General features: G+C 43.3%; 2 protein-coding genes across 3 annotated transcripts in view; one reads left to right on the forward strand and one right to left on the reverse strand.

The window, feature by feature from the left end:
• Positions 1 to 10,361, reverse strand: part of LOC139557118 (adenylate cyclase type 6-like) — a 51,994-nt gene extending 41,633 nt beyond the window's left edge. Inside the window, exons 1-3 of the mRNA XM_071371496.1 lie at positions 10,123 to 10,361; positions 4,916 to 5,146; positions 3,757 to 4,681 (exon numbers count right to left, since the gene is read on the reverse strand). Of these exons, the coding sequence (XP_071227597.1) occupies positions 3,757 to 4,680 (924 nt within the window). The 5' untranslated portion in view covers position 4,681; positions 4,916 to 5,146; positions 10,123 to 10,361. The remainder of the gene's footprint in view (positions 1 to 3,756; positions 4,682 to 4,915; positions 5,147 to 10,122) is intronic.
• Positions 10,362 to 19,823: 9,462 nt separating this feature from the next.
• The window catches only part of cacnb3a (calcium channel, voltage-dependent, beta 3a), a 29,800-nt gene continuing 24,132 nt past the window's right edge, over positions 19,824 to 25,491 (forward strand). For both annotated transcript variants that reach the window (XM_071371502.1, XM_071371503.1), the window contains exons 1-2: positions 19,824 to 20,211; positions 22,036 to 22,128. In XM_071371502.1, coding sequence (XP_071227603.1) covers positions 20,131 to 20,211; positions 22,036 to 22,128 — 174 coding nt within the window. In that variant the 5' untranslated portion in view covers positions 19,824 to 20,130. The remainder of the gene's footprint in view (positions 20,212 to 22,035; positions 22,129 to 25,491) is intronic.

Below are 25,491 nucleotides of genomic sequence, written 5' to 3' on the forward strand. Positions count from 1 at the left end.
TGCAATGCTGCACACCTCATTGTGTTTCTCATTGAAATTGAGCAGGCCTGTCAAGGTGAAGGGGTCACCTATGTCATTGTGTGGGACAACGTCAGGTTCCATCGTGGAGAGGTGGCTCACGCATGGTTTCGGACTCCGATCTGTAACCCAATCTATGCCTGCCCCCATACTCTCCTTTCCTCAACCCTATTGAGGGATTTTTTCGGCATGGAGGTGGAAGGTATACAATCGCCATCCCCATGAGCGTGTTACCCTCCTTCTGGCCATGGAAGAAACATGCAACGACATCAATGCAGACCAATGTCAAGCTTGGATTCACCATTCCAAAAGGTTTATCCCGCAGTGCATGAACAATGAGGACATTCACTGTGATGTGGATGAGAATTTATGGCTAAATGCTCAAGACAGGCTTGATGCAAATGAATGCGTGCTAAATGTTGTTTTATTTTCATTCATTTCATTTGTTTCATTTAATTTCTTACATATGATTACATACAGTACACCAATGTTGTAATTATATCGGAAAAATAACATGGTTTTTTTTGCATTAATGATTGTAGAGAATGTCTTCCTTGAGCACACTTTTGATTACACATTGGATAGATATTATTGGGTAATGTAAGTGTGTTGCCTAATGTGAAAACTGTGTAATTTACAGTATTGTAGCATATTACTTTCAGCACTTCTAAGGGCGATTTAAAACACGAGTCTTGCATTGTTTGCTATTGGATTAACTGGTAGTTAAAACGACTAAATTGAAAAGATATCCTTATGTTGTGTTTTTTTGATTAAACCCATGTTCTCATTACATTACACAATAAACTTATGTTGAATAAATGGTGGTGTGGTGAGAAATGTTTACAATCCAAATGAACGCACAATGACAGGTTTTGAATGAAGGACTGGCTGCGTTACGAGTGTGAACAGTTTGGAGTTTTGTACTAAGAGTTGTGAAAATGTACCACATACTTGTGAAAACACTACCAAAGCGATTACATTTTTTTTGTAAAAAGGCTACAGTGCCAGTGAGTGAAGAAGAGGTCTTGTTTCCACATAGACCATGGCAGAGCAAAGGCCCCAACACATCCTGGGTCTAGATTTCTAATCCAGCCCATGTTCTCAGCAGGGGAAGGGCTTGGATCAGTGGCAGGCGGAGTGAGGCCAGCCACGCAAGTGGCAGGCAGGCAACATACCCTACATCCTAATTATACCACAATGTCATTCTACTATGTGTGTGTGTGTGTGTGCGTAACGATTTCACAAATTCATTATCTGTAGCTAACGACGCCAACAGAAACCCAGCAAGGTTAATGAGTTATCGGAGAAAGGGGAAATACTTCCACACAAGCATATAAAAGTGATGGATGGCACTTTATTACTGTACAGCCATGTACACACACATATGATTACATTCAGTAGGACCCTCATTCACTTTATCACAGCAAACAAAACACTATGTGCTTTGTGTCACATGCATGACGTGGGGGTCATTGAGAACACCATTACATTACGCACACGCCCAGTAGCCCAGTTCTCACCATATAGCACAATAAAGATGTTACACAGATGTTGGTAGGCTACCATATTCTTGAGCAGTGATCTTTCCGTACAGGGGCTTGAGTAAACATCTTCCTCATCAATAATAGACATTCATCTCGTCAGAGGTGACAGCTAAGTATATTTCAGTCTCAATGTATGACAGATTGTAAACTATCTCTTAGCTCTCTTTCATAGTAACCAAAGAGTTTCCCTTTTCCTCTTCCTAAATAACATCCTTTGGTAAACAATTAAGCTTTCTACAAAATATAATGTGTACGGAGTCTATAGTGTCTATGTATCAGGGCTGGGAATGGCCAGGGACCTCATAATACGATATGATCACCATACTTAGTTGCGGATACAATGTATTGCGATTCTCATAATTCTATACGTGTTGCAATTCGATACTGTGATTTGATGGTGTTTTTGTTGTTCCAAACATATCGTGGAAATCAAAGTGCTGAAAACAAATTGGCTCACAATTTTTTTTAAAGATGATGGAGAACAAGCTCTGAAGGGAAAATACTAGAGTATTGAAGCATGTACAGCTGACTAGCGCACAAATATATTGCGATATTGTCTCCAAAGATATTACGATATATCATCAAAAATAATATCCTGATATGTAACTGTATCAATTTTACACCATCACTATATATAAAAAAATATATATAAAGCCTATATTTCTGACATGAAGTCATTTCGTGTACAATTGCCTGTGAACCTGGACAGAGGCTGAGCACTCTCCCAGTGGGAAGAAATCCTGTTATTTTAATCAAGGGGGGAAGCAACATTGTAACGACTAATGTTCCACCATGAACTAGGCCAAACATTCTTTTGTGTCCCCTTATTGTTTTTGTGGAATAGTCTCCCCATTATTCCTTTCCCATACCTTCTCCCAATGGTCATAAACAGTTACACAACAGTTACAGTAGTACAGAGTGCACCCAGCCTCAGCCTCCGTACAGCACCCCCCACCCTTGTAAAAATGCACAAAGTGTCCCCTGTGTGGGAGCACAGAGACCTGAGTGATATGGCTTAATAGTATTATGGGCTATGGTATTCTCTCTCTGGCACACACACACGCAGACACATACACACAAACACACACACATCCGGCCGGCCGAGGTGGTTCATTCAGCCCATTGACCTTCAGCTAGCCCCCGGGTCCTTGGCATGACGCACAATCAACATACAGTAGGCCACACACACATACACACACACAGATTGCCTACAAAACATTCAGAAATCTACTGGCAACATAGCGACAAACACACTGTTCCACCCACTGAGCAAAACACAGTGAAACACATTCATACAAGCTGCCAAAAAAACGATGTATTGTCAGTAGGGAGGGGCAGGGTTATTAGAATATTCCAATATCCGAACGACCTTTAGTATTGGATCTACTTTTGGAGAGTATTCATTTTTGAGATCCTTATATTAAATGTTGTGTTTTATGAGAAAAAAAAGTATGTGGTGGCCCATAAAAAAAGTTGCACAGGTAGCCTACACACGTTTCACTCATGTAGCTTGTTGTTATTGTTGGTCAATCAATGCGGTGCTACAGTCAGAGGCTCCATGTGTAGCACGTGAAGTGAGTTGTAGGCAAGGACGCCTCAAAATAGCCTCAGTTAGCCTCAATTAGCCTTGCAACTTTAGCTAGCTAGCTGGCTAACTTAGCTGGCTACCGTAGCTAGCTAGCTTCTTCACAACAAGTTGATGCAGTCAAGACAGTCACTACCAGATGGTGTGATAGATAAACTTTGTCAGCAACAAGTTTGTCTAACTAGCATGAGTCGGTTCTACTTTCTATCTCTCTCTTTCCCTCCGTGCCACACACATAGACACATAGTCACACACACCGGCCCCTGCTCCTATCTCACCCCTCACCCACCCTTCCAAGCAGGCTCTCTCTTGAGTAGAGCTAGCAAGTCTACATAGATATTTTTTAAACACATGTATTTCGACTATCCAGATATCTGAAAAAAATATTGTGTTATTTTTCAAATAGTGATATCATTTCCAATGCCTATCTCTACTTGTCAGACTAGAACCACATGGTCACCTGCACTGATACAATGATAATATTGTAGCCTGTGCTGTAGGCCCAAGATAAGGCCCAGATACCACAAAGTCTCAGCATGCAGACACTCACTGCAGCCTTAGGAAAATCTTAATAAATGAATATAACGCACTGTAGGCCAAGGAGCCTACCTGTTTCCAGAGGAACACGTCTTCCTGGTTGAACTGCCAGGTGGTGACCAGGTGAATGGTGGAGAGCACCCCTCCGCTCAGCACGGCTGCTCTCATCCTGACAGGCAGCAGCGTGTAGATGATGTAGATGAAGAACACAGACCACCAGATGCCCTCAGATGCGCTGCGAGGCGCCACCATCAGCACGCCGAACACCTGCATCAGCAACAGGACCCCGATAACCAGGTAGCTCACCATCCACATGTAGTCCTGGTGGAAGCCGTTCCGGTTACACACAACCATGAGGGCCATGAACAGGGCCATGGCCACGGAGAGGGCCGAGGAGTAGGCCACGTCCGGGGTCGCGTGGACACAGTGGAAGGTCAGCATCACGCCGCACACGATCACTAGCACCCCCATCAGCATGGTGAGGGAGCTCTGGTTGAGTCTGAAGAAGTAGCGCTGGTACAGAAGCTCCAGCTTATGAGACTGGAACTTCTTGGACTGGAACACCCGCACCACCCGCAGCCAGCAGTCTGCCGCCGTCACCACCCCTCCCCCATTGAGGCCCTCGTCACCCCCCTCCCCGCCACCCCCCCCATTCCTCCCCTTCAGGTCCCCGTCCTCAAAGCCCAGGTCGACAGATTTGAGCCTAACCCCTTCACCGGTGACGCCGCCTTTGCCATAGTGGTCCTCTTGCCAGATGCAGCGCACACCAAAGTTGCCCCCCCCGCCCACCGCACCGGCCCCCCCTCCACAGTGGTGGGGGTTGAGGGGGGCTCCAGAGGGGGGCTCCATGGCGTCCGGGTCCCTCAGGCAGCTCATGTAACGCGGGTTGCAGAGGGATGAGCCTCCCTTCTGCTTGGACTTCTTGCCATTGCGCTCCCCCCACGCGGTCTTGCGGTCGTCGACTCTGGCCACTAGGAAGCCGCTGAACCAGGACATTCTGTGTTGTAGGGAAGGGGGAGAAGCACAGCATAGGGCAGGTGGGGCAGTTAGAGTTTGAATAATAATTCATAAATCTACCAACTTTAACTAGACATGCAACAGTCTTTCTGAAAATTCGACAGAAAAAAAACACAAAAGACAAGAATCTTGACTTGTCTTATCCTAACCTAATATCCTGTAAAAAACAGTTCACCTGTTATTCTACGGACACCAGTATGACTGTGGACTTTACCTGTGTAGGTTCTGGTATATATCCCAGCCCTATCCTCTCCAGCAGGTCCACTCATTTATTCCAGTGGGCAGAGGTTTGAAGAAGTGAGGGGTTTCAGACGCTGTTCTGCAGAGGTGTGGGTGGGTGGGTGTGACCGGGGCAGGTCCAGGGGTGTGTCAGACCAGAGCTTCGGACCTAGCAGGTGGTGTGAAAGGTTTAGGGGATACTCTATGATCTCCAGTGCTTCTGAGTCTGGGAGGAGAGACACAAAACACACACAAATAGAGGTGGAATTAGAAGGGCATAGAAGTAAGAGTTGTGTTAGTAAGAACACCAGAAATCCAATTAACCCTACAATTATGTCATGGGTCAGTGCCAGCAACCAAAAACAAGTCATACATGGAAGTTATATAATCATCCTTTGGAGATGCAGAGCGACTCTCAATACGTGTCTTCAAAGAAATGTCAGACAACAACATCACAATCATCACAACTTAAAAATTTGTCAAGGTTTAGTCTATAATTTCATCATAGACCAGTCTGGTGACTTGACTCGTTAGATGTAAAGAGGAAGGAGATAACAGGTGGTGGGAGCCTGGCATCACTGGTAGGAAACACAGAAGACATTAATATTATCACTGACTCATTCTCTCACTGATGAAGACAAGATCACAGGAAACTAATCAGATTGGGCAACCATCATGGACATCCTGTATCACTACCCTCCTCCGTCTGCTTACCAATACAGATTAGGGTAGGACAAGCTGGACCTAGATCTGTGGTTTAGTGGCAACTTTGATTCCGAGCAGCTTACCCCTCACAGTGGCTTGCGGAAGTATTCACCCCACTTGGCATTTTTCCTATTTTGTTGCCTTACAACCTGGAATTAAAATAGATTTTGGGGGGGGTTTGTATCATTTGATTTACACAACATGCCTACCACTTTGAAGATGCAAAATATTTTTATTGTGAAACAAACAAGAAATAAGACAAAAAAAAATGAAATCTTGAGCGTGCACTATTCATCCCCCCACTTTAACTATTCACCCCCCAAAGTCAATACTTTGTAGAGCCACCTTTGGCAGCAACTACAGCTGCAAGTCTCTTGGGGTATGTCTCTATAAGCTTGGCACATCTAGCCACTGGGTTTTTTGCCCATTATTCAAGGAAAAACTGCTCCAGCTCCTTCAAGTTGTATGGGTTCTGCTGGTGTACAGCAATCTTTAAGTCAATCCAATTGTGAATCTGTGGTATGAGGTCTGGGCTTCGACTAGGCCATTCCAAGACATTTAAAGGTTTCCCCTTAAACCACTCGAGTGTTGCTTTAGCAATATGCTTAGGGTCATTGTCCTGCTGGAAGGTGAACCTCCGTCCCAGTCTTTCTGGAAGGAAGACTGAAACAGGTTTCCCTCAAGACTTTCCCTGTATTTAGCACCATCCATCATTCCTTCAATTCTGACAAGTTTCCCAGTCCCTGGCTATGAAAAACATCCCCACAGCATGATGCTGCCACCACCATGCTTCACTGTGGGAATGGTGTTCTCGGGATGATGAGAGGTGTTGGGTTTGCGCCAGACATAGCGTTTTCCTTGATTTTAGTCTCATCTGACCAGAGTAGCTTCGCCCATAGGTTTGGGGAGTCTCCCACATGCCTTTTGGCGAACACCAAACGTGTTTGCTTATTTCTTTCTTTAAGCAATGGCTTTTTCTGACCACTATTCCGTAAAGCCCATATCTGTGGAGTGTACGGCTTAAAGTGGTCCTTTGGCCAGATACTCCAATCTCCGCTGTGTTCAGGGTTATCTTTGGTCTCTTTGTTGCCGCTCTGATTAATTCCCTCCTTGCCTGGTCTGTGAGTTTTGGTGGGCGGTCCTCTCTTGGCAGGTTTGTTGTGGTGCCATGTTCTTTCCATTTTTTAATAATGGATTTAATGGTGCTCCGTGGAATGTTCATTGTTTCTGATATTTCTTTATAACCCAACCCTGATCTGTACTTCTCCACAACTTTGTCCCTGACCTGTTTGGAGAGCTCCTTGGTCTTCATGGTGCCACTTGCTTGGTGGTGCCACTTGCTTAGTGGTGTTGCAGACTCTGGGGCCTTTCAGAACAGGTGTATATATACTGAGATCATGTGACACTTAAATGACACACAGGTGGACTTTATTTAACTAATTATGTGACTTCTGAAGGTAATTGGTTGCACCAGATCTTATTTTAGGGGATTCATAGCAAAGGGGGTGAATGCATATGCATGCACCACTTTTCCGTTTTATATTTTTTTAATAATTTTTTGAAACAAGTAATTTTTTAAATTTCACTTCACCAATTTTGACTATTTTGTGTATGTCTATGACATGAAATCCAAATAAAAATCTATTTAAATTACAGGTTGTAATGCAACAAAATGGGAAAAACGCCAAGGGGGATGAATACTTTTGCAAGGCACTGTACACCATCAAGGCTAATGACCCATCAGACTTACATTTCCTGAATCAATTAGATACAGAAGGGATTTCTCCTCATTCCTGTAAATTGAGGTCTATTTGGGCACAAGCACAACAAATCTAGCCACTGATATAAATTGCACATTGAAAGAGAATCCCCATTATAGGCTTTTCTAACGTGTTAAAGGTGCTTTATCTTACAAATCACTACTACTGATTTACCATCTGTGCAGAACTATAGGCCTACCCATCCACGATAATAGCAAGACTAGTTCAACCTCTAGCTAAGGCATATATGCGTATGGTTTACATAATGATTTATTATTACTATATGGTTATATATAATCATTATGTCTAGTTCTCCCTAAATCAGCAGAACAGAAGAACACATTGTCTTTAACAGCACGACTCTTCAGTATCAAAGCTAGTCCCATAAGTATTACCTACATTAGGCTAGCATCAGCTGAACATAGCAGGGACAGACAGGCCTCAAAACAACCTGAGCTCTTGAATGTGCAGAACGGCTTCTATCAACTTAATAACGCAATGCTGATGTGCTGCTGTCGCCTATCCTTGCATATTTTTAGTGGGAACTGGGAACATGAGCAGGCGCTCATGTCGGAAGGCATGTTGTGTTGTTGAAGCAAAAATAGAATTTATTCCTGATGGCTAGTATGCCTTCTCTGGCACGTATCCGTCCAGGCTGCTGATTGTGGCTTCTGGTGGATCAAGAGAGTTCAAGGAGATTTGCCTTCAGTCAATGGACGCTACTACAGCCCCTCCAGCTCCGAAAACTCCGTTCTCTCCCGTGCACAAGGTCGTCCAGTGCCCCCATTGCAAATGTCTTGACGTTGCCAATCGTTACGGCGTTCAAGAGCTCCAATTATCTCTGTTTTTATGTGGCTGTAGACATACTGCGTGAATCCTTTCCCACCTCTCTAGCGCTTTTATGACAGAATGTGGGGGGGCTATTCCTCAGGGACGTTTGCACGACATATCGACCGGACAGCGATACACTTGCGTTACATAATGCAAACAGCGTGTGCATTGAGATTGGCATCTATTCGTAATTTCCTTTTTTTCCCAGTTTTTCGATTACAGCTTATATTTCTAGTAGCTTAGTATACTGTGCTGTAGCCTATGAGGAGCGCATCAAAGTAAATACATATATGATAATCGCATCATCAGCCATATTTAAGCAATAATGCACGAGGAGGTGTGATATATGGCCAATATACCACGGCTAAGGGGAGTGCCTGGATACAGCTCTGAGCCATGGTATATTTGCCATATACCACAAACTCCGAGGTGCCTTATTGCTATTATAAACTGGTTACCAAGGTAATTAGAGCAGTAAAAAGAAATGTTTTGTCATACCAGTGGTATACGGTCTGATATACCACGGCTGTTAGCCAATCAGCAATCAGGGCTCGAACCACCCAGTTTATAAATGTTTTATTAATGGTATGTAGGCCTAACATCCGTGTAGCCTAATAACATAGAATAAGAGTGTATCCAAGGCTAGAGACAATGTATCATTCCATGCAAAGGCTATGTGAGGGCTATATTATCTCCGGCATACACACACTCGTTACATAACTGTTCAGTGTTGCCTATGTGACAACCATAACAGAGATCACAGCTATTACCATTTTGACGCTGTTTTTGTACAGTAGCGGTGTGCGATTAGTCTACTTGTAGGCTACAATGTTGCATGTCACACCCGCCCGCCAAGTAGTTTATGTGTCTTGTTCTTCACCCAGAGAGGGGAGAGGAAATTCGAGCATGCCCCAGGCCCTGACAAACAAATGCCATGAATCAATAAACACATGACAGACAATACAAACTGTGGACTGTCATGCTCGAAGTCCACCAGATGCATAAGTGTTTTGTTTTGCCGGATGTCTAGCCCACATTCGCCGTACTTGAAGCACGTGCTTCGCTTTTCAACTAGCTAAAACCAAGCTTCCGTTTGTAACACCGCACGGTAAAGCAGAGCACGAGTTGAAATTATTGAGCGCCTGCGGTACAAGGAAAACACTGCATCCATTGACAATTAATCACTTCTGCCAGAATGCAAAGAGTTTGATGGATCTGGTGGACTTGAGGTGCCACTATTTCACATTCCAACGCATCACATCACCTTATTTATGTTTTGTAGGGCTGGTTCATCAGTAGCCTAACCTACAAAAACATTAGCCTATATATATATTTTTTTTTACTTCCTACTATGATGACCTAGCCTATATTTCATTTAAAATAACTCGAACATGGCAACAAACAGAAGTGCTGCGGTTGGTAATTCCTTCTAGACTTGTACCTCCTGCAGCTGCGACCTTTGAGTTGGTGGCTATGACAGCGATGCATAGATGGCAGCAGTCATTTTAGTGTGCTTCTCTAACCTGCAAACTCATCGATTTTAAAATCAAGATAATAGAGCCTATAACGTTAACTGTATGTTCTTTTTTTTTTTTATATATATATCAGTGCTTATACAGGGCTATTGACATTATTGAGCCGTAAGAAACACGGATCGATTAGCCCACTGGGCCACTTCTGCGAAAAACACAGTGGTCTCAGGCGCACAGCACAACCCCTGTATTAATAAAATACAATTCTGCCGACTCTCAATTACGCACTGATGGAATTGCAATAATCCCGTTTCTCAAATCAAATGGGTGTACGATAGCATTAGTAAGGTTTGGCCTTCCCTAAACAGCATAAAGAACCCTACATTATTAAACATGCGCATACTCGGCCGGATCACGCTGGAAAGAGGACTCACCGTGATCATCCTTCTCGCTTCTTTCCCTCCAAACTAGACCGCATGAGACAAACCAATATTGGGCAGGATAGGCCGAATTGAAGTCACTGGTACCGTTGACGGTTTGAGTGGTCAGAATGGGGGGCCAGTCCAGTGATGACAAACAGACATAAACGCACAATATCGCTCTCGTTGCGCCTCTTCTGATGTTTTCTTTCTCCTTTGCCTGCCTCTCCCCCTCTCGCCAAGCTTAGAAGCACCACCGCTCACACTCTTCAGTTGTCTTGTGCTCAGCATCTCGCAACTCCCTCTAGAGGCGCAGCTCTGTATGAAACGGTGCTTGGATCTGTAGGAACCTTAACACAGACTACGAACTGCATTATTTTTCTCACCTGTTACTTTGTGTGTCGAGGAAAGGTCGTGATGGTTAGTTCCAAGCCAGATGCCAGATAAACCACCATCAGATGCCCAACACCAAATTCTTTCAATAACCCTGTACACCAGGCAGGCCAATACACTTTTCCCAATTCCTAAAAGACAACAGGATTGTTGTTGGAATTGGATGCAAAACAGTGAATAATGTCTAAAATGTAGCCTACTGTGATGTAGCCTGCTGTGGTGTAGCCTACTGTGATGTAGCCTACTGTGATGTAGCCTACTGTGGTGTAGCCTGCTGTGGTGTAGCCTGCTGTGGTGTAGCCTGCTGTGGTGTAGCCTACTGTGATGTAGCCTACTGTGATGTAGCCTACTGTGATGTAGCCTACTGTGATGTAGCCTACTGTGGTGTAGCCTACTGTGATGTAGCCTACTGTGATGTAGCCTGCTGTGGTGTCGCCTACTGTGATGTAGCCTGCTGTGGTGTAGCCTACTGTGATGTAGTCTACTGTGATGTAGCCTACTGTGATGTAGCCTACTGTGGTGTAGCCTACTGTGATGTAGCCTACTGTGATGTAGCCTGCTGTGGTGTAGCCTGCTGTGGTGTAGCCTACTGTGATGTAGCCTACTGTGGTGTAGCCTACTGTGATGTAGCCTACTGTGATGTAGTCTACTGTGATGTAGCCTACTGTGGTACAATATACGTTCTATCATGACCAACCTATTACCTAAGAGTTCTTACCAACAGATTACAACGTGTGATAACTTACCAACAGAAGAGATATAAAGGGCGTATAAATCAAACCAAGTTGTGATGTTGGGCTGTGTAAGCATACAGTAATAAAGACATAATAGCACACAACAGTATGACAGTTATAGGCAGTGTTACATCACAAACTCAATGTTTATCTAATGATCATACCACACACCAAATATTGTCTGGTTAAAGTACAACAGGTCCGGTCCTCGGGGGCCGCAGTGTCTGCTGGTTTTCAGAGTCTGATTTTGACCTGGGTAGCCAGGTGTAACGTCCGTCGTTAGGAGAAAGAGAGGAGGACCAAGATGCAGCGTGGTGAGTATTCATATTCCTTTTAATGAAAACCGAATACTCGAACAAAACAACAAGATAACTATAACCGAGAATAACATGAAACGAAACAGTCCTGTCTGGTGACATACACAAAGACACAGGAAACAGGAAAACTCACCCACAACCCACAAAGACAAAACAGGCTACCTAAATATGGCTCCCAATCAGAGACAACGACTAACACCTGCCTCTGATTGAGAACCATATCAGGCCAAACACATAGAAACAGACAAACTAGACATACAACATAGAATGCCCACTCATATCACACCCTGACCAAACAAAACATAGAAACATACAACGCAAACTATGGTCAGGGCGTGACACCAGGTCTATCTCATGAAGATTTCTTCCATTTCGCTCATATATACAGTATATCACAAAAGTGAGTACACCCCTCACATTTTTGTAAATATTTGAGTATATCTTTTCATGTGACAACACTGAAGAAATGACACTTTGCTACAATGTAAAGTAGTGAGTGTACAGCTTGTATAACAGTGTAAATTTGCTGTCCCCTCAAAATAACTCAACACACAGCCATTTTAATGTCTAAACCGCTGGCAACAAAAGTGAGTACACCCCTAAGTGAAAATGTCCAAATTGGGCCCAAAGTGTCAATATTTTGTGTGGCCACCATCATTTTCCAGCACTGCCTTAACCCTCTTGGGCATGGAGTTCACCAGAGCTTCACAGGTTGCCACTGGAGTCCTCTTCCACTCCTCCATGACGACATCACGGAGCTGGTGGATGTTAGAGACCTTGCACTCCACCTTCCGTTTGAGGATGCCCCACAGATGCTCAATAGGGTTTAGGTCTGGAGACATGCTTGGCCAGTCCATCACCTTTACCCTCAGCTTCTTTAGCAAGGCAGTGGTCGTCTTGTAGGTGTGTTTGGGGTCGTTATCATGTTGGAATACTGCCCTGCGGCCCAGTCTCCGGAGGGAGGGGATCATGTCACAGTACATGTTGGCATTCATGGTTCCCTCAAGGAACTGTAGCTCCCCAGTGCCGGCAGCACTCATGCAGCCCCAGACCATGACACTCCCACCACCATGCTTGACTGTAGGCAAGACACACTTGTCTTTGTACTCCTCACCTGGTTGCCGCCACACACGCTTGACACCATCTGAACCAAATAAGTTTATCTTGGTCTCATCAGACCACAGGACATGGTTCCAGTAATCCATGTCCTTAGTCTGCTTGTCTTCAGCAAACTGTTTGTGGGCTTTCTTCTGCTTCATCTTTAGAAGAGGCTTCCTTCTGGGACGACAGCCATGCAGACCAATTTGATGCAGTGTACGGCGTATGGTCTGAGCACTGACAGGCTGACCCCCCACCCCTTCAACCTCTGCAGCAATGCTGGCAGCACTCATACGTCTATTTCCCAAAGACAACCTCTGGATATGACGCTGAGCACGTGCACTCAACTTCTTTGGTCGACCATGGCGAGGCCTGTTCTGAGTGGAACCTGTCCAGTTAAACCGCTGTATGGTCTTGGCCACCGTGACCCAACTCATCCCACCCTGTGTAAGGGCTATTTGACCAAGAAGGAGAGTGATGGAGTGCCTGATCAGAAAACTTGGCCTCCACAATCACCTGACCTCAACCCAATTGAAGGAAAAGCAGCCAACAAGTGCTCAGCATATGTGGGAACTCCTTCAAGACTGTTTGAAAAGCATTCCTCATGAAGCTGGTTGAGAGAATGCCAAGAGTGTGCAAAGCTGTCATCAAGGCAAAGGGTGGCTTCCTTGAAGATTCTCAAATATTTGTTTAACACTTTTTTGTTACTACATGATTCCATATGTGTTATTTCATAGTTTGATGTCTTCACTATTATTCTACAATGTTGAAAATAATAAAAATAAAGAAAAGCCCTTGAATGAGTAGGTGTGTCCAAACTTTTGACTGGTAATGTATATACAGTGCATTCGTAAGGTATTCAGACCCCTTCACCTTTTTCACATTTTGTTACATTACAGCCTTATTCTAAAAAGAAAATCCTCATCAATCTACACATAATACCCCATAATGACAGAGCGGAAAAGAGAAATACCTTATTTACATAAGTATTCAGACCCTTTGCTATGAGACTCGAAATTCAGCTCAGGTGCATCCTGTTTCCATTGATCATCCTTGAGATGTTTCTTCAACTTGATTGGAGTACACCTGGGATAAATTAGATTGATTGGACATGATTTGGAAATACACATACCAGTCTATATAAGGTCCCACAGTTGACAGTGCATGTCAGAGCAAAAACCAAGCCATGAGGTTGAAGGAATTGTCTGTAGCGCTCCGCGACCGGATTGTGTCGAGACACAGATCTGGGAAAGGTTACCAAAACATTTCTGCAGCATTGAAGGTCCCCAATAACCCAGTAGCCTCCATCATTATTAAATGGAAGATGTTTGGAACCACCAAGACTCTTCCTAGAGTTGGCCAAGAATGCGATGGTCACTCTGACAGAACTCCAGAGTTCCTCTGTGAAGATGGGAGAACCTTCCAGAAGGACAACCATCTCTGCAGCACTCCACCAATCAGGCCTTTATGGTAGAGTGGCCAGACAGAAGCCACTCCTCAGTAAAAGGCACATGACAGCTCGCTTGGAGTTTGCCAAAAGGCCCCTAAAGGACTCTCAGACCATGAGAAACAAGATTCTCTGGTCTGATGAAACCAAGATTGAACTCTTTGGCCTGAATGCCAAGCGTCATGTCTGGAGGAAACCTGGCACCATCCGTACAGGCTCCCGAGTGGCGCAGCGGTCTAAGGCACTGCATCTCAGTGCAAGAGGTGTCATTACAGTCCCTTTTTCGAATCCAGGCTGTATCACATCCAGCCGTGATTGGGAGTCCCATAGGGCGCCGCACAATCGGCCCAGCGTCGTCCGGGTTTGGCTGGGGCAGGCCGTCATTGTAAATAAGAATGTGTTCTTAACTGACTTGCCTAGTTAAATAATGGTTAAACAAAAAAATTATAATAATAAAATACGGTGAAGCATGGTGGTGGCAGAATTATGCCGTGGGGATGTTTTTCAGCGACAGGGAATGGGAGACTAGTCAGGATCAAGGGAAAGATGAATGGAGAGAGAGATCCTTGATGAAAACCTGTTCCAGAGCGCTCAGGACTTCAGACTAGGGCGAAGGTTCACCTTCCAACAGGACAACGACCCTAAGCATACTGCCAAGACAACGCAGGAGTGACTTCAGGACAAGTCTCTGAATGTCCTTGAGTGGCCCAGCCAGAGCTCGGACTTGAACCCAATCGAACATCTCTGGAGAGACCTGAAAATAGCTGTTAAATGTGTGCTATGAACTAAACAACAAATCAAACGAAACTTTTTTTGTGCTATGAAAAGAAGCAAGTGAAAAGAGAATGTATGTGCTCTGTAACTGAGCCAATGCCTGAGGTGGAGGGAAGTGAAACGTTAAAATGTCAAAGTCAAAAGAGCTGTGTTTGCCTTGCGCTCAGCTGACTGATGGCTCTGCCTCTGCAGCCAACCTCGTGCCTTTGGCATGTTCACTGTTGCCTGATAGTAGGACTGAGCAGCACCTGCCACTTTTTCTGGTACTATTTGACTAGTTCCCAACGGTGCAAACGTACTGATAGGCTACACACATTTTCTCTCACAAATGACACTCCTACCATCCAATGCACAACGAGGTAAAAAAATGCTTTTTGCAAGAAACAAAAAACAAAAATATGTGTGTGTGTGTGTGTGTTTCTGTGTGTGTGGGTGCCTGCCTGGCTGTCTGTCTGTTGGAGGGCAGTGGGGGTTGAATAGAATAGATCGTCATCATTACATTACCATCAGTCAGCGATCAATTCAATCCCATGGCTGCTCATTGATGAAGAGAGCACAGTGCTCCCAATACTCAATGACTGACAATTCAAAGTTATCCACCAAGCATCCCTCTTCCTCCCTGCCAAACAAACCATTCAGATCTGATTGCCAATACAAAGCATAGCCCAGCTGTCAATAAACCACCACTGTCTCCTGCTGTCACATCCACATCACATGTGATCTGTTGACCACCGACATGTCAGGGCCTGGTGGCCTACAGTGCTCATCATCAGGTGATTGAAAGCTAGGCTGTTTGATTATGACAGGCGTGAAACTCAGGAAATTGCCCCTGGATGTTCTTATGTCACCAACCACTGATTTGTATCCATCACTGAGATTTGACTGCTGACCCGTCTGGCTCTCTCTCTCTCTATTTCTCTCTCTATTTCTCTCTCTATTTCTCTCTCTCTCTCTCTCTCTCTCTCTCTCTCTCTCTCTCTCTCTCTCTCTCTCTCTCTCTCTCTCTCTCTCTCTCTCTCTCTCTCTCTCTCTCTCTCTCTCTCTCTCTCTCTCTCTCTCTCTCTCTCTCTATTTCTCTCTCTCTCTCTATTTCTCTTTCTATTTCTCTCTCTCTCTCTCTCTCTCTCTCTCTCTCTCTCTCTCTCTCTCTCTCTCTCTCTCTCTCTCTCTCTCTCTCTCTCTCTCTCTCTCTCTCTCTCTCTCTCTCTCTCTCTCTCTAATTCTCTCCCCCCATCTTTTTCCCTCTCTCTATCTATCTGTCTCTCTTTCTCTCTCTATTTTATTCATGAGACGTTATTTGTTTTACCATCGAGGACCGCTTTGGAAAGAATTGTTTTAATTCATACTTTCAACTGCTTTCCTCTGGGGATCCAACTTACATATTGCTATACATGTTTATACCCAAATAAATTCAAATCAGCTAACTCTCTCTCTCTCTCTCTCTCTCTCTCTCTCTCTCTCTCTCTCTCTCTCTCTCTCTCTCTCTCTCTCTCTCTGTCTCTCTCGGTTTTAGATGTTGCTATAGAAGAATCACTTTCTGCTCATTGCTGCTAGATGGTGCTGCAGGTCACAGATGTATTCAAACATCTTTTAGCTTCTTCTCACCTCACTCATGGAACAATCTTCAGAATAACCTACAGTTGGACACATTGGTGCCTTTCTGGCAATTCAGATTGTTGATAGAGGATCTTTTCAGTGCGGAATGTGGTTGTTTTTATTATTGTGTTTGTTTGTGTGTGTGTGTGTGTGTGTGTGTGTGTGTGTGTGTGTGTGTGTGTGTGTGTGTGTGTGTGTGTGTGTGTGTGTGTGTGTGTGTGTGTGTGTGTGTGTGTGTGTGTGTGTGTGTGTGTGTGTGTGTGTGTGTGTGTGTTTCCTGTGCTCCTGCCTTGATTGTGTAATTGTATTTATTTGTATTGGTATTTATTATGGATCCCCATTAGCTGCTGCCAAAGCAGCGACTACTCTTCCTGGGGTCCGGAAAAATGAAGGCAGTTATACAATTTTTAAACATTACAGAACATTCAAAATAGATTTCACAACACACTAAGTGTGTGCCCTCAGGCCCCTACTCCACTACCACATATCTACAACACAAAATCCATGTGTGCGTGTGTGTATAGTGCGTATGTTATCATGTGTGTGTATACATGTGCCTATGTTTGTGTTGCTGCCCAGTCCCCGCTGTTCCATGAGGTGTATTTTTATCTGTTTTTTAAATCAGATGTGGAATATAGTTCCATGTAGTCATGGCTCTATGTAGTACTGTGCACCTACCATAATCTGTTCTGGACTTGGGGACAGTGAAGAGACCTCTGGTGGCATGTCTTGTGGGGTATACATGGGTGTCCGAGCTGTGTGTTAGTTGTTTAAACAGGCAGCTCGGTGCTTTCAACATATCAATACCTCTCACAAATACAAGTAATGATGAAGTCAATCTCTCCTCCACTTTGAGCCAGTAGAGATTGACATGCATATTATTAATGTTTGCTCTCTGTGTACCTCCAAGGGTCAGCCGTGCTGCCCTGTTCTGAGCCAATTTGAATTTTCCTAAGTCCCTCTTTGTGGCACCTGACCACACGACTGAACAATAGTCCAGGTGCGACAAAACTAGGGCCTGAAGGACCTGCCTTGTTGATAGTGCTGTTAAGAAGGTAGAGCAACGCTTTATTATGGACAGACTTCTCCCCATCTTAGCTACTGTTGTATCAATATGTTTTGACCATGACAGTTTACAATCCAGGGTTAATCCAAGCAGTTTAGTCACCTCAACTTGCTCAATTTCCACATTATTTATTACAATATTTAGTTGAGGTTTAGGGTTCAGTGAATGATTTGTCCCAAATACAATGCTTTTAGTTTTTTGAAATATTCAGGACTAACTTATTCCTTGCCACCCATTCCGAAACTAACTGCAGCTCTTTGTTAAGTTTTTCAGTCATTTCGGTCACTGTTGTAGTTGACATGCATACTGTTCTGTCATCCACATACATAGACACACTTTAGTCAAAGCCAGTGGCATGTCGTTAGTAAAGATTTTAAAAATGAAGAGGCCTAGACAGCTGCCCTGGGGAATTCCTGATTCTACCTTGATTATGTTGGAGAGGCTTCCATTAAAGAACACCCTCTGTGTTCTGTTAGACAGGTAACTATTTATCCACAACATAGCAGGGGATGTAAAGCCATAACACATGCGTTTTTACAGCAGCAGACTATGAAAGTCAAAAGCCACATTGAATCATCAGCCATTCGTGTAAGTGCTGTGTTATGGCTTTACATCCCCTGTCCTTCCTTATAAGAATGCTGAAAGTCTGTTGTCAATTTGTTTACTGTAAAATAGCATTGTATCTGGTCAAACACCATTTTTTTCAAAACTTTACCAAAGGTTGGTGACAGTCTGATTGGTCGGCTATTTCAGCCAGTAAAGGGGGCTTTACTATTCTTAGGTAGTGGAATGAATTTTGCTTCCCTCCAGGTCTAAGGGCACACACTTTCTAGTAGGCTTAAACTGAAAATATGGCAATATCATCTGCTTTTATACTCAGTCATTTTCCATCCAAGCTTGTCATTGTTGATAGAAAAAAGCCAAAGCTTTTATTAACATTCTTTATGTCATTTATATTTGTTTCATAGTGTAGTTGTAATTGCTTGGTCTTATCATGCAGGGCTGCCTTGGAAAATATACTTTGGTCTCAACTGGGACTTAATAATGGTTCCAGTAAATGGTATTGTAATGTACATAATAGCCTAACCAAGGACCACAGTTTAGCACCAGTCCATTGGATGCCAAAGAAGCAGTAGCTGCCATTATCTTCCATTTATTTTCTAAACGTGAACTATTCCAAATAAGGGGAAAGGGAGCAATATCAAAGATCATGGCAATCTTCCTCCTGCACAGAGCCACACCCGAGAGCACGAGGCAAAGTGAGAGGGTTTACCCCGGTCAAAATCTGTCCACGATAAGCAGACCAATATACAGACGACTAAAACAAACCCCAGCACAGGTGAGCTGAATATCCTTAATACGAGCAGTGAGGTGGGCTGGGCGCGGTAATATAGGTGCGGCGCTGACCGGCGACCGGTGGTGCTGAAATCCTCTCTGGTTTGATCGTGGCGCTGTCCATGGTGCTGAATGTTCGTGCGGTAGTACAGGGCACAATGGATTCACGCAGATAACTTTAGTATGTCGTTAGCAGGCCTTATTTAGGCTACCTGCGGCTTTTGACATAGGTTACTCCACAATTTACTGAAGAAAAAACATATAGGAATATTATGACCTACTGAAGAAAATATTATATTTTTTAGATTGTATATTAATCAATATATTGATTTAAGATGAGATGACAATACGCCTTCATTTTTACCATTAAAGAAAGTGCTACAATTGACCCATTGTATGGTTACCACCAACCTCGACTAATGTGGGCCTACTCGAAATTCTACCAATAGATTCATGTTATCATGGTAAATTTGAATACCTCTAACTCAAACAGAAATAGAAAAAAACTCAAATATGTTACACCTGTCCCCAGTATCCACTTGGCCTATAATAGATAACTATAGTTTACATGGTATTCCAAATTATGAAACACATCATTCAACCATGAATCATATACAGTAGGAAACACTAATCCTTTACTTTTATTTAGCATACAGAATTGAAATGGTACTAAAACAATATTTATGTTGTTATTTATTAAAAAAGAACATTTGCTCAAATGAACAACCCACATTTTAGAATACCAACTTGAAAAACAGAATCATTTCATTTCTGCACGGATTAGCTGTTAAGCCAATTAAGCAGCCTTCTGTGAGACCCTCTCATAGCGAGCACAGAGAGAGACATAGAATGAAAGAGGGGGAGCGAAAGAGAGAGAGAGAGAGAGAGAGAGAGAGAGAGAGAGAGAGAGAGAGAGAGAGAGAGAGAGAAAGAAAGAGAGAGAGAGAGAGAGAGAGAGAGAGAGAGAGAGAGAGGATGCGACGCAAATATACAGGGATCGAGGGCAAATGAGAGCTCATCGGCTAGTATAGTATACATCTTGACTCGATATATTTTTTTATAGTGATATATTTTTCCTTCCTTGATGCAGAAAATATATTTTGTTTACCATACATCCATGTAGCTCTCTCGCCCCACACCCTCACACTATTCTACTACGGTACACCCTCCCTCTTCCACTGCACATAGATGTAATGTTGGTATCAGCGTTTTTTCCAATAACCGATGTCTGTGTGCATCCCGCCTCCCTGCGCTCTCAAATAGATGGTGCAAGTCAAAATGTCCAAATCGTCCGCAGACCCACTGCCTGGTGTCGAAACAGGCTCACAGTCTCACAATTTTCAGGTAGGTCTCCTCTTTTAAGATGGCACTCAGCAAAGTAGAGCTTGAAAATGGTTAACGTTTTGCTACTTGTTGTTGAAATGAAAGCGTACAGCCTTGGCAATAGTTTCTACCTACGCCAGTGGAATATCGTTTTGAAACTGCCGATTGATGAAAATAAGCAAAAGGCTATGCCACACGATAGGATTATGTTATCCGTTTAATTCGATCGGTTATCTGGGCTATTCAATTGTCGCTATAAAGAAAGTAGATAAGATGATTGATAGGTCTACAATGTTCATTGCTGAAGTGTGTTCTTCACTCACTCTGATTTCTAACCGCAATTCAGGCCTCTATTCTTCTGATTTTCAATATGTATTGTGCAATGGTGTTTTATTATTTATTTTAATGCATTTCCTGATTAAACTCTGCATACAACGCGTTATACTCCACCAAAAACAGATATCAAGTGTTTTATATTGAACTGTTTTAACGTTTCATCTGTGGCGGGTAAGAAACCGTGAATATCAAGCATTTCTTGAGAGGTGTATATGTTCGAGTAGATCGGCTCACCTGTAGCCTACTTATTTCAGCGCTTTTATTAAAACGCAATTGCCAAGGCACTCTACCGTCAGGTTTTGGCATCAACGTAACTGTTGGGTGGGAGCTAAATCCAATCCAACGAGACTTTATTAAGTCGGGGATTCGTATAGATCTACAGTGGGCTGGCTGTACGTATAACAGTCTGTCCATATTCTGTATTGTGAATGCATGTCCATTTTCACCCCCCCCCCCCCCCCCCGAAAAAAACTTATCTACCAATAAAATGCTAAGCTCGCACTCACAGGGCAGTCCAGAACAAGGTGTGCCCAATTCCCTGCATGGTTCATGACTATTTACAGTTCTGCGTCAGCCTTTGTCCCCAATAAATACATTTAATCAATGGTTTGAGAAATATCATCCACTACTAGACACGTATTATTATCCAGACAGTCATTACATATGGGTCGTTCCACGAAATGAGTACCTTTTTGTGTCCCTTTGATATTTTAAGTAGAAATTGTGCTCACTTAATTGTATTTTAAAAACCTCATATTAAATTAAATGCACTTTAATATAGTCCACATGGACATGTTTCAGAAATTCAGATTTTTAATATGAATAAAGACTTGCTGTCCCTCTGTGCATCCTCAGTGACTTGTAGGAAGATTTTAAACCACTTATCCCCAACGTTTATCCAAGTTTTCACCATCGTTGAAAAGCCCCAATTATTTTGTTGCTTTGACAAAGTAATTTCTGAAGATTATAATGTATTTAATGTAATTAGTGATTCATTTTAAGGGGAAAAAAACAGTCTCTTATTTTTAGGTCAAATGTGTTACGTGAACTGAACTCTCGTTTTAATATGCTGAAACTATTCTTAAAAATATATATATATAATTCTGAAGGAACATTGAATATCTAATAGTCAAATGTGGTGGAAAACTGACCGGGTCGAAGCATAACAATTGCAACTTCCTGTTGCACACAACAAGCTTCCCTGTCACAAGGGGAAGACATTGTCATCCCTATTACTTCATTTGACACTTAATAGGCACTTAATATAGTCTTTTTTTTAAATCGAACCTCTTAAGATGCACCGAATTGGTGGAACGACCCATACTGTATATCCAGCCAGAAGAACAGTTTGTTTTAGACATTGATCTATCACACCATGTAATAGGATTTGAGAAATTGAGCTATTTGAAGATTTGAGAATGCACTCGACTTGTTCTGGTCTCTATCTATAGAAATACATAAGTATTTCTCTCTTTCTTTCCTTTCTCATCCCTCTCTCCTCTGCAACAGCTGCCCAGGAAGTTGCCTAAGAGGAAAAGTCGGTTCAAACGTTCGGATGGCAGCACGTCCTCAGACACCACCTCCAGCTTCATCAAAAGACAGGTAACTTTAGAGTTCTTCACTAGCTCCTGTTGCCATGGTCAGTGTGCAGTGTGACTGGCATAACCAAGGACCTTGTGTCAATTCAACACTGTCATACCACATTCCACAAGCGCTAACGAAACGAAAGGGTGTCGAAATACTACAAGGTTTTTGAAAGTGACCATTGCCTTTGTTTTATTCTCAATCTTCTAGTAACCAATCACTGTGATGTCTTTATTAGGAGGCTTTTTATTTGGTTTAATTCACAGGAGGCTGCTGAGGGGAGGACGGCTCATAATAACGCCTGGAAGGGAGTGAATGGAACGGTATCAAACACATGGAAACCATTCCATTGATTCCGTTCCAGCCATTACGATGAGCCCTCCTCCCCGATTAAGGTGCCACCAACCTCCTGTGGTTTAATTAGTTTTTACTGGTAAAACATTTGAATGTAATTCTTAACATGTCCAATAGAGGGCAGTATTGGATTTGTAGCAGCAGTTTGTTGCATGAAAATCCCAAACCAGCCTCAGTTTTTAATTAATGCTTTCAGGTCAAGCAAGCGCAAGCGGCAGGGGTGCAGATTTGATGTTATTTAAGAGAATCTCAATAGCTGGTGAGAAAAAGGGAGAGAGAAATTAGGTTAAGATAACACTGCCCTTGGATTTAGATTTGTCACCACGCCAAACAGAACCTTTTTGGGTCTCTTTCCCCCTAATAATGTCCTGCAGTGAATTCAGGAAGTGTTTTTTCATTCTGTATGCTTGATGTATGTTTCATAGCCTGGTTCTCCATGCTCTGTATCTGCAGATGAATTGGACTTGGTAAGCGTGTCAGTGCAGTAACCATCCAGGCGGCTGCAGTGTAGCGTCTGGCCCAGTAGAGGGGACCTCTGAGCCCCTGTAGAAGCTCTATGTGGAGAAATCAAAGAGCTTCAATCAGGTTACACTGCATGAGTCCAAGACTGACAACAACGCTGTGAGTCAGAGGCCTCTTCATCTCCATGATTATGGGAGCAGAGGGAATGCCAAAAGCCAGGGGTGGATCCTTACACCCCTCGGCAAATGGAATAATGTGTATGTGTACCAGACAGTTAACAGGGAGAGGCTAATGTGTCCGAGCGCTGGTACACTGGGTGCTTGGTTAAGATTTTGTTCTTCTTAAGGCCTCTGGGTTTTCACACAGGTTTTCAATCCATATGACACCCCTTTATCCTCTCTGGTTTGGGCCTCGTGTTTCTTTCTCTTTTTTTTTACCTTCTTTCTTTGTGCACAGAAGTAAAGACGAATCCACTCAATCAGTCACCGGAATATCTGTCAAAAAAGGCATAACTGAAACATGCACCGAGAACAGTATAAGGAAATAAGTATGAAGAAAGAGTGAGCAGTGTAGCTAGTTGTCAGAAGCGTTGGTGCGAGCCAGGGTAGGAGGGAGGGAGGAGAAATGGCTGAAACAGATGTTATATTTAGGAGGGGACATTAGTTATACCGATTAGTGGCTCAGTGAAAACCTCCGTAATCCTGAGAATATCACAGGGTCTTCAATATGAATTGGACTCTTTTCCAGGTCCAGGGTGGGGCGGTGTGTTTAACCGTCTATATCTCACCAGCTTCGCACCTTACATCTATACAAATACAGTTGTATTGTTCCCTCTCATTTCATTGGAGTTTTGTGTTTTGTCTGTGTGCGTGTGTGTGTGTGTGTGTGTGTGTGTGTGTGTGTGTGTGTGTGTGTGTGTGTGTGTGTGTGTGTGTGCGTGTGCGTGTGCGTGTGCGTGTGCGTGTGCGTGTGTGTGTGTGTGTGTGTGTGTGTGTGTGTGTGCATGAGTGTCTCTGTATTTGGTGGATTGCTCGGTTGTTGTTGCTACTTATTAGCACTTGATAATACCATAATATTACAAATGATTAAGCCTTTACCTCAGCGGGCTAAATCAGGGTCACACAAAGTGTGTCTGGGTAGTCTTAAACAAATCTACTTTGAAGCAAAAGTATACACCTCACACACATAGTTATGGGTTTTTAAAAAAGAAGACACCTGTACCATGTCACATATAGAGTTGAAATGTATTCCATTTAGAGTTTACATTCCCACATTACACTTTATATACATCACAGAAGACTGAAATATAACAGAACTTGTCATAGAAACACCAGATCTTCATCAGGTTTTTAAAAATAATCTTTAGTAAGGATGAAATTATGAAAAATATGAATAACATTCCACCCATGAGGCCAAAGAGGGCGCTTTTGGTCATTGACTGCAGGAAAGGGCGACCAAAAGAACGGAAAATGCCTTAAACAAGACAGGTACTTTGTACTTTCTTTGTTTAAATATGTTTCCCTTGTAATAGGGATGGATAGGGGTTCCACCCATAGCGGAGCAGTATGACTCATTACTGCAGACAGTAGAATACAATATACTGTTGGTATGTGTTTCCACAAGTACAATGTACACTATGTGAAATATACACAACCTAATAGTGGTAATATACACTAACAACAGCCTCATGAACATAGCTGTGGTAGAAATCTTGTTTATAATGCTGTGAAGTTAAATGATGAGACATGATCAGGTTTTCCTCTGACTACAGGACTGAGAAGACAGGAAGGGATCGAAGGCAAGAGAGGGAGAGAGAGAGAGAGAGAGAGAGAGAGAGAGAGAGAGAGAGAGAGAGAGAGAGAGAGAGAGAGAGAGAGAGAGAGCGATGAGAGAGAAAGAGGAAGGTGGATTTGATCAAGTGACGTACTTTAGCTCTTAGCAGAAGGTCTGTGCGTATGTGATTGGTGTGAGGGAGAGAGAGAGAGAGAGAGAGAGAGAGAGAGAGAGAGAGAGAGAGAGAGAGAGAGAGAGAGAGAAAGAGAGGTAGAAGGAGGAGGAGGAGAGGGTGTCATAGGAGTATATTCCAGTGCATGTCCTCCCTGGTTCGGGGAAGGAGCACAGTCCAGTATGACCGCACACAGCATGTAGCCTAGAGGAAGGACAGGCTGGCTCTATCACCACACTGAGTAAGTACACAGACTCCCTCAGGAGCCATCACCATCTCTTCCTCTCTCTGTCTCTTCCCCTCCTCTCCTCATTGTCTCTCCATGTCCTCTGTTCCTGTCAGCCGTTCTCCTCCTCATCTCCCCTGCTCTTTATATCTTCAATGTTCTTCTCTCTCCCCCTCCTTCACATCTCTCGCCATCCTCTTCTCTCTTTCATTCCCTTCACATCTCTATTTCTCTGTGAAGCCCCCTAGTCGTTCTGTTTCCCTCTCTTCTCTGTTTCTCTCTTTTACTTCTTATTCTTCCTCTTCATTCTTCCCATTAAATCCAAGTACCACATTCATTAAAATGATGCTTCCTATGAGTTGCCTATTTCAGATCAGATCTTCATTGGTAGTGA

This window comes from Salvelinus alpinus, chromosome 28 (genome assembly GCF_045679555.1).
Source record: "Salvelinus alpinus chromosome 28, SLU_Salpinus.1, whole genome shotgun sequence".
In the NCBI taxonomy this organism is placed as follows: domain Eukaryota; kingdom Metazoa; phylum Chordata; class Actinopteri; order Salmoniformes; family Salmonidae; genus Salvelinus; species Salvelinus alpinus.